At 43.0% G+C, this 14,822-nt stretch overlaps 1 protein-coding gene across 2 annotated transcripts in view; it reads left to right on the top strand.

Moving 5' to 3' along the window:
- The window catches only part of clmpb (CXADR like membrane protein b), a 71,738-nt gene that overhangs the window by 51,119 nt on the left and 5,797 nt on the right, over positions 1-14,822 (top strand). Inside the window, exons 2-6 of one of the 2 annotated variants that reach the window (XM_030109157.1) lie at positions 2,230-2,381; positions 7,124-7,328; positions 9,907-10,074; positions 12,230-12,348; positions 12,799-12,941. In XM_030109157.1, the coding sequence (XP_029965017.1) occupies positions 2,230-2,381; positions 7,124-7,328; positions 9,907-10,074; positions 12,230-12,348; positions 12,799-12,941 (787 nt within the window). Of the gene's footprint in view, positions 1-2,229; positions 2,382-7,123; positions 7,329-9,906; positions 10,075-12,229; positions 12,353-12,798; positions 12,942-14,822 lie in introns of both variants that reach the window. The other variant, XM_030109156.1, reaches the window with a different exon arrangement.

Below are 14,822 nucleotides of genomic sequence, written 5' to 3'. Positions count from 1 at the left end.
TAAAGTTGACCACAGAAGCATCTCATATTTTATCTGAGAAAAAAGATTGCGGTTCTCAGGTCACCCTGGTACTATCTATCTTTCAGGTAAACTCTTCCATTCACCGAGCCCACGGTGGTTGAGGCAGTTAAAGATGAGGTGGGAGGTGAAAAGGGAGCAGCCAGCTCTTATCAGGCCGACTACACAGTGCCGGGTTCAGCCCCGGGCTGCCGACGAGTGTGAGGGAAATGATGATAGAGGTTAGCCCGAAGAGCCGAGGGGAGACGGTGGGCCTGGGTCTCCCAGCAGACCCCCCACCCCCAAAAAACCATCATCAAGCAGAATTTCAACCAGCTACATGTGAACACACGGTCTGAACTTTAGTTGTCTTGAATTTTCTTTGCGCTGCAAAGCTCCCACTTGTCTGACATCCACACAGATATCGGCGGGAAGCCGACAAGATGAATGACCCTGCAAATGCTGCATTAAAAAGTCATAAACGGGGATACCTTTAGGGTGCGGGAGCACCTCTGTGTGGAAGAGTGGCCCTTATTTTTTCTGCTGACTCGTGATTTGAGCGGAGCAGGTGGGCCAACAGATCAGACGCACCTCAGCAATTCGTTCTGTCACTCCTGGGCTACCAACGGGAAACAAGCACTCAGCCAAGAGCAAATTCCTCTCTCTCTCTCACTCATTCAAACTAGCGAATGCCAATTGGAAACTAAATTTGATTGACAGTGAGTGGCTCAAAAGTCCAACTCTCAAAGTCGAGACAGAGCTTAAACAAAAGTTGAAGAAGTGCTGAAATCCACTGGATGATGTCATGTGTATGACTGAATCTCCTTCAGGGAAAAGCGTTTTTTTTTTTTTTGTCAGGCTGCTCTTCGCCTCTGCATCCAGCATTAGCACTGACTCATTGGTTTCACAGCACAGAGCTGACATTTTCATTGGCCCAAAGATCACTTGCGGGACAGGGTGTTGGCTCCTGTGAGGATGCCCCAGCGAACAAGTGGACAGGCTCCCAGCGAGTGCTCATGCATCCACATGGCCTCCTGTGGAACATTTGACAGACAGTGATTACGTCTGCGGAACAAAAAGCCCCTCTTTCTGACGGTATCGCTGGGCTGAATCACTCCACCGCAGACATACCACCTGTCAATGAACATAGTTTTCCTCCAGACGTGTACCCCGCACTGTGGTGTTTATTTATCCTGCACAAACTGGAGGGCATATTGAGTTTCTGAGCACCTATTAAGTAGCATGATAACGAAACGGAGCTGCAATATTTGTACAGCCTGCACATTTCATTTCAAATGAGCATCTGCCAGGCTGGCTAACTTTTATTTTAAGCACTCAGGCTCCCCTGAAGGGATTGGCCCATGCAACAATTAAATTAAAAGCAGGTAGTTAGGTTAAATGTTGTGGAGCCAAAAATATAATTCAGCCTTGCTCAGTAAAGTATTGTACAGCCTCTCAACCCGGTGGCGGGAGGTAAATAACTCACCGGTACGTCACTCCCTCTCATCGCACAGTCACCCCACACCGTTCAGCTTCCAGCAAGCCCCTGTGACGCCTGTGGCTAATTCCACACAAGCCCACCGGGCTGTCCAGCATCCTCCAATAAATTAGCCTCGCTGCCCCCCCCCGCTGAGACGCAGGCCCTGACAGCCTGGCCGCTGCCCAGAGTCACTCACTTGTGCACACACTCATAATTATTGCAGCTTCTCACTGCAACCCAAGCTCCTAACCGACTACCTTGTGGGAGTTTTTAGCATGCAAGTTGTTCTGAGTGCATATTCATTTGTAATGGTGATGGATATTGCAGTTTTTGGATTATCACTGATACAAAGGAGAGGCGGACTCATTTTTAACCTTTCGGTCCAAAATGAAAAAAGAAATGTCCGCGCGTCAGTGCCGGAACTTCTCAAAAACTACTGCAGACAGTAACAGTAGATTTTCAAGCGATCACCGTAATACTTCCAATGCCAAACTTTATTCTCTGTAAACAGAATTCCCATTCTGCCTCTCTTCAGTAAGCTGCTGTGACATATCTCAGGATCTGTCAGATAGTGATTGGGATTCTGGGTCATATCATTCTGTGAGTCTTCCGTCTCAGTTTCCTCCATCACCACGGTTTTGCTTCCTATCCGCGGCATCTGTCTCTTGTCTCGAGCTTGAGTCGAGCTAGTCTACCCGTGTGACATGCCTCTACCTCTCTGCTCACCGTTTCTTTTCTCCTCTCTCTCCTAGTTCTGCTCAGCCTGCTGTCAGTCGGGGCTCAGACGGAGATGAAGAAGGTTGTTGGGGACAATGCCACCTTGCCATGCCACCACCAGTTCCAGTCGTCTGGCTCGCTTGACATCGAATGGCTACTGCAGAAACCTAGTTCCAAACAGAAAGTGGTAAGAGAAGAATGCTTTGTGTTGCTGCTTTCTGCTTTCAGTAGTAGATAATCGTGAAGCTGCTGCAAAAAAAGAATAACTTTTGTTGGGCTGTATCTTCTATCGCCTTCACACATTTGTTTTCCTCCTCTTTCTTTGCCCTGTCTCTTTCTCTCTCTCTCTCTCTTTGGGCACAAAGATGCAGCCACTTATCATCAGTCCTTTATCTTTCCCCCTATTTCAGCTCCACTGATTGGTTTCCAACTGGAGTCATAATAGTTGCACATTAACTCAATGGCCAAAAGTCACTGTGGCACTTCAAATTTTAGTGCCGTCCACAAAGGAACAATCATGCAGCAGAATGTTCCTCAGCTCATTTTTAATTTATATATTTGGACCTTTTGCTTTGGTTTATCAAAACACACACACAGACAGGGAAGCATGATTACTGGAACTACTGCAAATTGACATGAAAAACTGCCCTAATTATGTTTTTATTACTTATAAACTCTGGCATGGCTGTTAGCTTGCCGGCTTAAGTATTATGTGGCCTAATAAACTGCAATTGCTCATTCAAGCTAAAGATACCTTAAGTGTTGCCACAGTTACACCCTTTAGAACAAACTCACCAGGGACTCCAGTTTCCTTACTGCCACAAAAAAAAAGTAATGAGGCTCACACGGTGTCTACACAGGAGGTGTACGGGGAGCAGCATGCTAGCAGAAGCTGCGTTAATCTTGAGAGACTTCAGAGCCCGATACACAGTGACTACATATGGACCGAAAAGGCGTTCATGTAAACTGGAGGGGCTAGAGATTCAGTTCATAGGCATACAGTGCAATGTTTTGAAAGTTATCGCATATTCAATATATATGCAGGCTGCTGGCAAACTTCTGATTGGAGTTTACAGATTATTAACTGTCTTAATGAAGCTTGACGTTGCTAATATGCTGGGTTTTAATAAATTAAGCTCAAGACTTCATGAATTCCTCACAAAAAAATTGTGTTTGGTAAATTATATCTTTTCTTGGAAAGTGTGATTGTTCCACTTTCGTTTAGTTGCTATTTTTTGTCAAGCATTTGTAGGATGAGCCGCGGCGATTATGTGGTTCGTGCCAGTAATTTTTTTGTGAGATCCCCACTGCTGAAGAGCATTCCTTTAGCATTGCAACGTGAACTTCTGATAGCCCCAATGCATAGTCCATTTGAAATGTGTGCACCGAAACCAACTGATACATGAGCCCAAATAACGTTTTTCTTTATTATTTTCAATAAACGTGCCATTTCGTAGTTGATGATTTGGGAAATAATAACAACAGTTGGCTTTGTTAGCACACATAAAAATCAATAGACAGCAGCTGATGTGAGCGTCACTCGTAATTGCGTCTTCCACAGCTCTGTCCTCCGGTCTTTAAATAGCTTAACTTGGCTTTATGTCTCAGCTTTCGGTATTATTTCACAGATTTTTGAATCACTGTCTTTCTCCACAAAGAATTGAGCGTAGCATCTGATAGCAGGCCGCGCATAAAGTCTCACCAGCGTTTCCTTTGTGAGGAGGAGATTTCTGTTCTCTCTGGAAGCCGTTTGTCTTTGTGCCGTCGTGCCGGTTGGCAAAGTGAAGCGTAGCACTGCGAGAAAGGGAAGAATAGTAGCGTACAGACGGGGAAAAGAGGGGCTAGGAATGAAAGAAAGGGGAAAACAAGTATCTTGTGCTTTGATGATTCAGAGGGGGGCTGCCACATTGCGATGAATATTTAACGGGAAGATAACATTGAAGGCACCATTAATTAAAATCAAACGTCTGAAAATTTGATTAGGAAAGAGACTGCGCCTGTAGCTGAATGAATAAATCATGCTTTTGTTCTGCTGGAAGGCCGTGTTAAGAAGGAAAGAGTATCTTGTCAACATTTAGCCTCTGTTAGCAAATGTACAGGATACATGTGTTAAAGACACAGAGGGGCTCCAAACAGGGCACCAGAGGGGCATTAAAAAAATATATATAGGAGATGAGTGGAATCAACCATCTCTCATGCATTTGATGGTGCTGAGCTCTCAACCAGTTATGGTTATTGAAAAAAATAATGCTATAGTGACTGCCACAACCCTGGAAGCATGACATTGTCAGCAGTGAAAAATCCCCCTTCAAGGTAAAGCTATTAACCAGATTATCATCCTTTCGTGAAATATTACACCACATTATTGGGATCCCACCCTGTGCTTTTTCAGAGCATGACTGCAGCCACTCCAGCATACAATTCTGACCACTTTTTATTGGCAATTTTACCGGGATAAATGCCATGCACTGATCTGTTCAATAATTCATCAGTGGTCAAGTGAAATGACACTGCCTGCTCTCAGTATGTCTGCAATTGCTGTATTTACTTCACCAAACATTAAATTATTTACATGCAGTCATGAAAACAAGACCTACGTGTCTTAAATTGTTAAACAGAATAATGATGTAATCTGGTTGCAGTAAACTTCAGCGGTGTCACACAGAGAAACAAACACACATATGTACAGATTGTGTGAATCTGTCAACAGTCAACAGTCACTCCAAATACATGTTTTCGGGCTGTGGGAGATAACATGATTATTCATGCCGTGCAGGCATGTGTAGATCATGCAAACTCTATACAGAAAACTTATTTTAGGGCTCAAGTACCAGAGCTAATCAGTATACAGCATATGGTCTGATTTTTGTAATCATTTGTTTTAATAAAACCTGCAAAATACCCTGCAGAAATTAAAAAAAAAATAAACAAATAAATAAAAACACTAATAAGGTTCCCATCAGTATACAGTGTGCTCAGATTTCAGTTTCTTTCTTGTTTTTAGCAATTCGAAAAGCCAGTGAAGGCAGACCTGCTAAATGTCTCCGTACAGTGTTTTCAATTTTCACTGAATAAACAAACCGCCTCATTTAAATTGCAAAATATGTTAACAGCCTTTGGTCGTTTTACTAAATTCTCTTTAAATTCCTCTCACTTACCGACGCTTTGGCTATCTATCAGCCTCATAAGCACGTTCCCAGAATGCACTCAGACATAACCAGGAGCCTAAACACACACACACACACGTGGTGTTGTCTCCCCTCACATATCTCTGAGTAATAAATGTCCAGAGTTTGTGAAAGCGGTAGATGCGCGCCCACAGGCAGATGTTTTAAAATATGCCCTACTTTGTGTAGGTGCCAAAACCGTGTCATGTTTTGCCTGTAGCCTTGGCCCAGGAATGTATGTCTGTTTGCATTCATAATGCGTTACATGCTTGCTTGGAAGGTGGCCTGTGCGTGAAGGTCCAGTTATAAATATATATATATATATATATGTGTGTGTGTGTGTGTGTGTGCGTTTGTGTGTGTGTGTGTGTGTAAATGGCCAGTCGTCACCTGTGATCACAGCAGGTGCCCCTGTTTCTTAGGCACTGATGCACTGTGGCACCAGCATTTAGCAGTCCCCATCTGCAGGCTCTCACTTGCCCTGAGTAATAGGCCACTGTGACAGCTGTGTTTGTTTGTGTGTGTGCGTGCATGTGTGCATGTGGATACAGAGAGAGAGAGAGAGAGAGAGAGAGAGAGAGAGAGAGAGAGAGAGAGAAAGAGATACAAACACAACACAAAAATAAGCAAATACAAACAAGCAGAGGAGAAAATAAAAGCTTTCTTGTCCAGGTAAACCGATGCCACATTCCAAATTAGGATTTTGTTTTTAATTGAAGACCCAGTCTTTGCAAATATCAATGAACGCTAAAATAAAAGAGGCAAATAAAAATAACAGCAAACAGTGAATGGCACATCATTTTCTGATTCGAGTTCTGATGAGGACATACTTTATTTGATCATCGCTTCATGTGCTACTTGTTTTCTTTTTGATGCATTTCAACGCAGTCAACAAAAAAAATAACAATATATCAGAATAACCATTAAAAAATACACAGAAAGATACATACACATACAATACATACATAAGTGTATGTACTTGTAAGTTCAAGCACATACATAGTATACTTTGTATATGTTGTTACTACTCTTACTGTTACTAGAGAGGCATTAGTTGTGTGGCCTCTTATTTTGTTTCTTTTTTACTTTAATATTTTATGTCAGCTTTGAAATAAGTTTTTTTGACAGCATCATTTTGGTCATTTTGACAGCTCTGCTCTTGGAAAGACCATACAGAGATAATAGTGCGCACAGATAATCAGCTAAATGAACTCTGGCAGGATGCTGGCATTCTAGCAAATGCATTCATTTGTAAAATAATATTTCCCAAGTGTTAATTAAAAAGTGATTGCTAACAGCGTTACCCGTGTGTGCCGGCATTCTTGCTGGAGACTGTGCATCCGCTCCGGGACCATGTGGGTATATCTTATCTAACCATTAGTTATGTAATTTTAAATGTTAATGGCAGTCTCACTGACACATGCATAAAGAGGATTACTGTTGTGACGTTGATGTTAAATTCACGAAATGTACTGATAAGTCATGTGAAAGCAATATTTGGCAGGTTGGACGCATTTATCACATGAATGATGGCATTATCTACTGATCGAATGTAGGTTGAAGGGTCCGAGAAGAATTTCAAAAAGGCCCCTGGGGAGTTCTCATCATTTGGAGGTTTTGATGAGTTTGATGATGAAACGTGCCACACAGCACTGTAGTGGCTTAAACATTATCCATGTACATGCATAGATTTTCTTCAAATACTCCTGTTCCCTCCCACTACTGCCCACTGACCTGTGGTCATTTTCCTTCCTTTGTGTAGATTATCACCTTTTTCGGGGGCCAGGTGTACACCAATGAGGCGACAGGGAGCGACGCCAGCCGCCTGTCCTTTGCAGGGGAGTACCTGGGTGGCGACGCCTCCCTGCTGATCAGTGACCTGCTGGAGACCGACTCGGGGGAGTACTACTGCAAAGTCAAGACTGGGGGAAAGTACCACTGGAGCCAGGTCAACCTCATCGTGCTGGGTAAGTACACTCAGGGTCTAGACACACACAGGTGCACCCATTATCAAGTTATAAGAAACCCATTTGTGCAGAGGAAAAAACATATACACACACACAGTCTCTCGCACAGACACACACACACACACGCGCGCGTGTAGACCTAATCAGTAGATCATTAGCCTGGCACATTTCCTCTGTCATGCTTACTGGGCCAATGATTCAATTTGATTCAGACAGTGTGATTTGATTGTACTTGTGCTGTTTGGGTTTCGTTTGGATTGGTTACTTGATGAGGTGAGACCAGAAACATGAAACTGGGCTTGGAATAACGGGACTGATTTATCAAGTTATGGACCACGTTACAGGGACACATATCAAGTCAAATACATTTGATTATTGTCAGTTCCAAGCGAGCAATGGGAAAACAGAAAACAGGCCCTTTTTTTTGTTGTTGTGGTTTATTTGCTGCATTCTGGGTAATTGAATTGGGAAGTTAAGAACGATATTGAAAATGTCAGCTGCCATCAGGCTGACAGATAAGCCACTGAGAAATATTCCAGTCAGACTTTGATCTTGTAACTTTAGAAAATCCAGTTTTGGCCCGAACAAAGTCTTTGCACATTTTATTCCCATCGTGTTAATTTTCTTTTGTTTCCCCCCAACCCCCGTGTTTTCCCCAATGTGGAGTTGGTTATAAATGGCTCAGCTTTACAACTAGCTTAGTGGTAATACACATCTCCGCCTGCATATCACAAATAGCTAAACAAGTCTGAAGGACGGACAGCAAAAGGAGAACGGCTATCCCACAAAAGCCAGCAACAAAGTCCAGCGGGAGGAGCGAGAACATTCTCAATGTCAGAAAAGCGGGCGATTTATTAAAACATCATGGGAGATTAGTTCAACCCGCGGTTATTGGTTTTCTAATGGAACAGTCTGTTAATCCTCTCACACTCACTCTACCCTCTCTTCCATAAAGACATTTCAGTGAGTTAGTGCCTCGATTTTTACAAATTGCCCTCAGCTTTGTGGTGACACTTTCGATTTTGAGAGAGACGAACATTTGCATTTTTTCTCTCGCTCCCCACGCAAAGATAATAGCTTGGCACCGGAGCCGGTAGCTGGCTTGGCTTTAGATCATGTGTGTGAGCGTATGTATTTGTGTGTGTGTGTGTGTGTGTGTGTGTGTGTGTGCCAAAATTGCTGCGTGCCTCTGGTGGGTGCGTTCGTTTACGTGTAAGCTCCCCGGGTGCCTGCGCCGGCCTTGTTGGGGAGTTTGAGGATTTGCATGTGCAGATTTTCCTGTGCATCTTGTGTGTGTGCTCATATGGATGGGTGCAGGTGTGTTTGCTGCTCTGCTGAGGGTTTTTTTTTCCAACTGCTCCTGCTGCAGTTTGGCCTAACTGACCCTGACAGAGGCGAGAGACGCACAGCCGAGGCACCGGTGCTTACCGATCAGCCCCCCCCTCATTAAATCCCTTACTGAGGGTGTGAGCAGAATACGCTCTGAGAAGAAGAAAGTAAACAAAGGAGGAAATGCACATCTGGCTTTATGCACTGCCCGCTAACGCACTGCGCCGTCAGAGTTATTGGTTCTGCAGCTTTGCTGATGAGCAGCAAATAAACTAATACGCATAAGTCAACACCGCTCGCGCGCCAGTGCGACAAAAATAAAAAATAGACGTTTAAATTTAGTTCACCACTGATCTAAAAATAAGTCACGTGGGAGGAAGGAAAGGAGTGTGCTATTTTCTCGCTTTTGTGGCGCAGCAGCGTCTTTCAGTGTATTTCCAGACAAAGCAGCTGCAGAGGCTCGGCTATACAGCAACGCTGCCTCCAGCTAACAGGACCGTGATAAACCTTTGACCTCTAGAGAACACATCGCCATGAGCGTTCACACCCGCTTTGGGGTCATATTGATCAATTCCCAATGGTATTGGGTTATTTTTGTTTGTGGTGTTTTGTTTTGTGTCACCAGCTGACAGCAAACCTGAATAACTGCAACATGGAACAGAAACAAAGAGAAAGAAGGCAAATAAAGTTTAGAATTTACATTCAGTGTTTTACCTTTATGCGACTGAACAACCTTAGCTGTTATTGTCACTGGCTTCTTTTTCATATCTGCTCTTTGTTTTATGTAGTGTTTTACTGTGAGGTGATATACAAGAGCGCTGCACTGTTTCACTTGGCTCCACTTTGTGGAATATCTTACGCCTCAGTAAATTTTCTATTTAGGCAGAAATTCCATCATAAACTATAACTCAGATAATCATGGACTTTCACACAGTAATGCTATCAAAGGGCTGTTTGTTGAATGAAGCACTGATTTTATGAAGAGTGGAGTGTTTGTTTGTGCTTCAAATTGTTAAAATTAGAAAACTATGCTATAATTTCACATCATGTATACAGAGTATGGTCTCATCTCTGCAGGTTTCTTATTCATCATCAGTGAAAACAGTTTATACATATTGCTGTCCTTGTCATTATAATCTAAATCTTCTCAATTTCTTGCGAAACGAAGTGACATGGATTGTTATGATGAAGAGCAAGATGTCGTATTTGTTGACTTTAACTGTTTGTGATCCTTCTCCTGTTATCACAGTCAAGCCCTCCAAGCCGACGTGCTTAATGGACGGCAAACTCCAGGAGGGCAGCGATGTCAAGCTCAGCTGTAAATCCAACGACGGCTCGGATCCCATTAGCTACAAGTGGGAGCGAGTGCTGGACAAAGGCAAGAGTCTGGGCAAGCTGCCAAACCTGGCACTGATAGGTAAGAAAAATAATTGGCACTGCACTGACATGCTGATTCACCATTCAGGGCCCTCTGCAGAGAAATGTTATGAAGATTCATTTTCCTATTAGTGATTTTTTTATGGGCGGCATTTGTCCGTGGAGGCATTTTGCTGAGCGTACCGCCTTTCCTTCAACTCCTCCCTTCATCACATTTGTACATCTGCGAACACCTAAATCTGCCAGATACGGTGCTGCTGCAGCCTCCCGCTGCTGACCCGTGAGCCACTTCGTGAGAGCAAATGATGGCTACAACTTTTTTGCTCAAGAGCACTTGGATAGGCTCAGTTTTTTTTTCAGTGATTCTGCGTGGCTCTTCTGTCTCCAGAACCCTGTAGCTCTCTTTCAAAATAATAACATAATGAAAGTTATGGTGCAGCTACGGCACAGGCATGTGATTTCCTTCTGATTCAGTGACTTCTATAAACATATGCATCAAGGCTGGTATTAAAATCTGATGTCTTTGGCGTTGAAAAATAAGCCTGGCTCAAATAAATAGTACCTACGCGCATGGAGTTGCTGTGAGTGTTTTCTTGGATTGTGTGTAACGTGGGAAGAAGAATTAAATGTAATACACAGAGCTGGATTGGCAGCTCTGACTAGATTCCCGACCCAAGAAAACATTGGCTCTGTAGTAGCCCTCAGGCACACTTCACTCAAATGTTGTGGATTTCAGTGCTCCTCTTGGATCAGAACAAGAGACATCTTCCTGTAAATATATAAGAGACGGTTTATAGCAGAAAAGCTAATGGCAGGGCAATTCTCCACGGTGTGTATTCTCTCAACCAGCAGAAACACCCTCAGGGTGCCAACCTCGCTGTCTCGGCTTTCCCCTCAGCATTCAGCCGACGTCCACAGCGGCACGTGTCCAGACGAAAACCCTCAAATTAATGGCGTCCACCAAACAACACCTGCTTGGTCTAATTAGTTTTCATTGGACAATAACACAAAACATCAGCAGCCGTTATTTACGGGCCTGGTGAAAGGTAATATCACATGGCTGTCATTGGTTTGGATGACTAAATATCCCATGAGGCCGTGGGACTCCGCGGCTACGTCAAACACGCTTCTGCTCCTCTCCTCAAGTCCTCCTGAGTGCCATGAGCCCCGGTCTAAAATAAACGCCCCATCAATGTCTCTGCCTTGCTCTCTCCATCTCCCTTACTTTTTCTGTCACAGTTTATGTTTCGGTTGTCTCTCATGTCCCGCCGATTCAGTGGACTTTTAGAACTTGCAGGGATGCATGAGCAGCATACCTTGAAAGAGGAGACAGGACTCAGAAACAGTAGTCCAAAAAGGATGCAGTAGAGGAAATACATAGCCATAAAATAACATGTGTACAGCTTGGTAATATCCACATAAATTTATGGGTGCCTTTCGTTTAAAACAAAGAACAAATAGAAGTATTCAAATGTGGCAAGCATTAGACTACACATCAGCAAACTTCTGGAAACTGTATTGTTCTCAAGTACATTTGCCTGTATGAGCCTCGGAGGTACCCAGTAGAGCACTGAGTCTGCGTCAGCCTAAAAATGAGAGTTAGTCGTGTTGGTGGTGGATGAGCTTCACAAACATATCCAAGGGTTATAATGGATAAATGTGAAACTAATTCCAAAAAAAAAAAAGGCAGCATAATGTAATATAAGAATGAGAGATGATCAGTCACGATGTCAGAGTTTGGGGCACTCATCACAATATCAGCAGCATATCTGCTGAAAGCAAAGTCACTGATCAGTAATTGTTAAATGGGAACCATGCCAAATATTTTAGAGAATATGTTTTTTTCTTTAACAATATTCAGTTAAAAAATTGCGTGTTTCTTTACAAAAATTACAAGGAATTCATGTTGGGAAATATGAATCTGTTTCTTTAATCAGTTTCAACTTTCTGGTGATGATGTTCAATCTCTAAAGGTTACTCACACAAGCCTTAAATGAATATTTCCTGACCACCAAAAAGTGTTTCTTGTGATAAACTAACATCCCTCAAACATAACAGCTGACAACAATCTGGTCTGGTACATAATACAAACTGCATATTGCTTGTGTGTGCACCAGACTGCAGTTACAAGTAGGTAGAATAGTTCATTTATACTTTGTAACAATTCTGTTTCTTTTCTGTTTTGCAACCTTCAGATCTCAAGAACCCAGAGATTGTGACTCTGAGGAATCTCACTATGGACAGCACAGGTGTCTACAGGTGCACAGCAAGCAATGACGTGGGGGAGGAAAACTGCACCATCGAGGTCACGATGCAGCGTGAGTTTTGGAGAGGCGAGGGCAAGTCAGCCTCACGGCATTCACCTCACACTCAACTTGCCACAGTGATTGATGGTTATTGTTTCAAACTGCAGCTGGAAACACATTTATTCCCCTCTCCGGCTCTCCGTCCACCTTCCTTCACTCTCCTCATCCCCCCTCTACGCTCCAGCCACAGACCGCACTGAACCCGAACCGGTGGCTGCAGCTCCAGCAGTCATGTTTCACTGTCACACTAACACATTTCCTGAGAGGCCCCGGACTGTTGGGGTCACGTGTAAAGAAAGCGACACATGGAGCAGCTCAGCAGAAATGTTTACTTGCACTGTATTTTATTACCGTGGCAAAAAATAATGAATGTGTCTCTTTGGCAAATTTAAGAGCAGATGTTGTGAGATTTTTCCATGACTCACTCCGCCTCCACTCTTCCACCTTTCTCTTTTCCAGAGGTGAGGGACGTAGGGGTGGTAGCAGGTGCAGTGGTGGGAATACTCCTCGGTGTCATCATTGTCATATTAATCATCTGGCTTGTCTTCCGGAAGAAAGAGAAGAAGAAGTACGAAGAGGAGGAGACTCCAAACGAGATCAGGTTTATTCATCAGCTTTTATTTCCATGATTCCTTTTTAAGTGAAAAGTATGTGGATGCCTGCAAGTGAGGGTGCTGATTTTTCTCATGTTTTGCATGAGCTCTTTGAGTAAATCCATGCATCTCTTTTAAATGATCTCAGACGTTCTTGGTAGTTAAGCTGCGGTTTGTATTTGAAGACGAACTGAAGCTTTTGACACCTAGTTGCAACCACTTAGTTTCTCAGCTTTGATTGCCGTGCTTCAAGTGCTGTCATAGATTACCCCGAACCTCGGTCCGGTTGCAGAAACCAGATTACTGTCTTTATACATTTAGCCTCATGTCATTAAAATTTTTCTTTGATCACACTTGAAACCAGCAAAACAAGTAGTTACTGAGAAAGATCTTCAAAAAATATACAAAATAGTGTACCTATCAGAAAAGACTTCATAAAATATGACGCAAAGAAATTACATTGGAACTGATTTACCTAGAATAAATGTACAAATGTTAATTATTTCAGTGTCAATTAAGGTTGTTTATTTTTTTCAGCTTAACTTTTTTCAAAAGTATTTACTGAAAAGAAAAAAAAATTGAAATAAGGGTCAAATGTTGAATTATACTACTGAGTGGATATACACAATTACTGTATTGTGAACCCCAGTGTCTAAAATACTTGGATCCATAAATGCTTTCTCTTCTCACACACAGGGTTTGCTAGATTGATGTCAGCTGTTATTCAGTTTACCGCTCCCTCGCCTCAGAAACTTTTACACAGAATGACCGCTAAAAGAAGGACCCCACACACACTGAACATCTTGTAACACATCAACATCTAGACTGAAAGCACACCTCAGTCACACTGCACACAATTTGAGGTGCTGTGAAGCCCCCCCACCCCCCACCCCCCCCCCCCCCCCCCCCATTTCCAAATTTTCCCCATGCTTTTTATTAATTTCTTAAAAATTCATTGTTCATTTTCTTTGTCTTGTTGCTCCTTAAATCAACAGCAACAATGAATTCACTCGATTTGATTCTGTCGCTGTTCTCTTACTGAGCTTCACTTCAGCTGAAATTGTTCCAAACTGCAGCTAAGAAAGTAAAAAAAAATGCTCACAGACACCACGGCAGCCTCTTTATGACTGATATTCTCAGCGTTTACCTGTGCTCACATTTACACAGTGTGTCTCTGAAAATAAAAATGGCTGCAAGGTCAAGTGTTCATTGATTATGTTTTAGCGGCCTCCTTTTCACAACGTGCTCATATTTCACTGTGTGTGTGTGTGTGTGTGTGTGTGTGTGTGTGTGTGTGTGTGTGTGTGTGTGTGTGTGTGTGTGTGTGTGTGTGTGTGTGTGTGTGTGTGTGTGTGTGTGTGTGTGTGTGTGTGTGTGTGTGTGTGTGTGTGTGTGTGTGGTGGCGTCGGAGCTGAGAAGTCACTGGGTTTTTTTTTTACTCCTCGCTGTAAAACTTGCATGCTTTGGTGGACCCTGCAGACAGCTAATGACACTTGTAAAAATAACAGCTCTTTTTATTCTTTTGGTGGCGCAGGTGCATATTTTCTGGTGTAACAATGAATAATGCAATGCGACTGAGGGATGACTTAAAGTAAATAATGCAGACGAGGTGGAGTATTTTCAGTCTTCGTGCCGTGTTAAGAGTCGCAGCCCTCCCACTGATGTGCTCTAATCGGACTCGTGACGCACAACTCTTGAGAACAGGTTCAGAGCCGATCTTTAAAAACTTTTATTCTTTTATTGCAAGGGCTTTGCAATCGTCTGTGGTTAACCTGCAAACATACCGTGTAGCCCGAAGCGCACAAATGAGAGGTTTCTATTTCTGAGCCACTTATTTTCAAACAGCAATCCAGGTCACGATAAGATCACATTCTCAGTTTTGATTAATA

The sequence above is a fragment of the Salarias fasciatus genome, chromosome 14, assembly GCF_902148845.1.
Source record: "Salarias fasciatus chromosome 14, fSalaFa1.1, whole genome shotgun sequence".
In the NCBI taxonomy this organism is placed as follows: Eukaryota; Metazoa; Chordata; class Actinopteri; order Blenniiformes; family Blenniidae; genus Salarias; species Salarias fasciatus.
The sequence above is the reverse complement of the archived record's forward strand: the minus strand, read 5'-3'. Positions and strand labels throughout refer to the sequence as shown.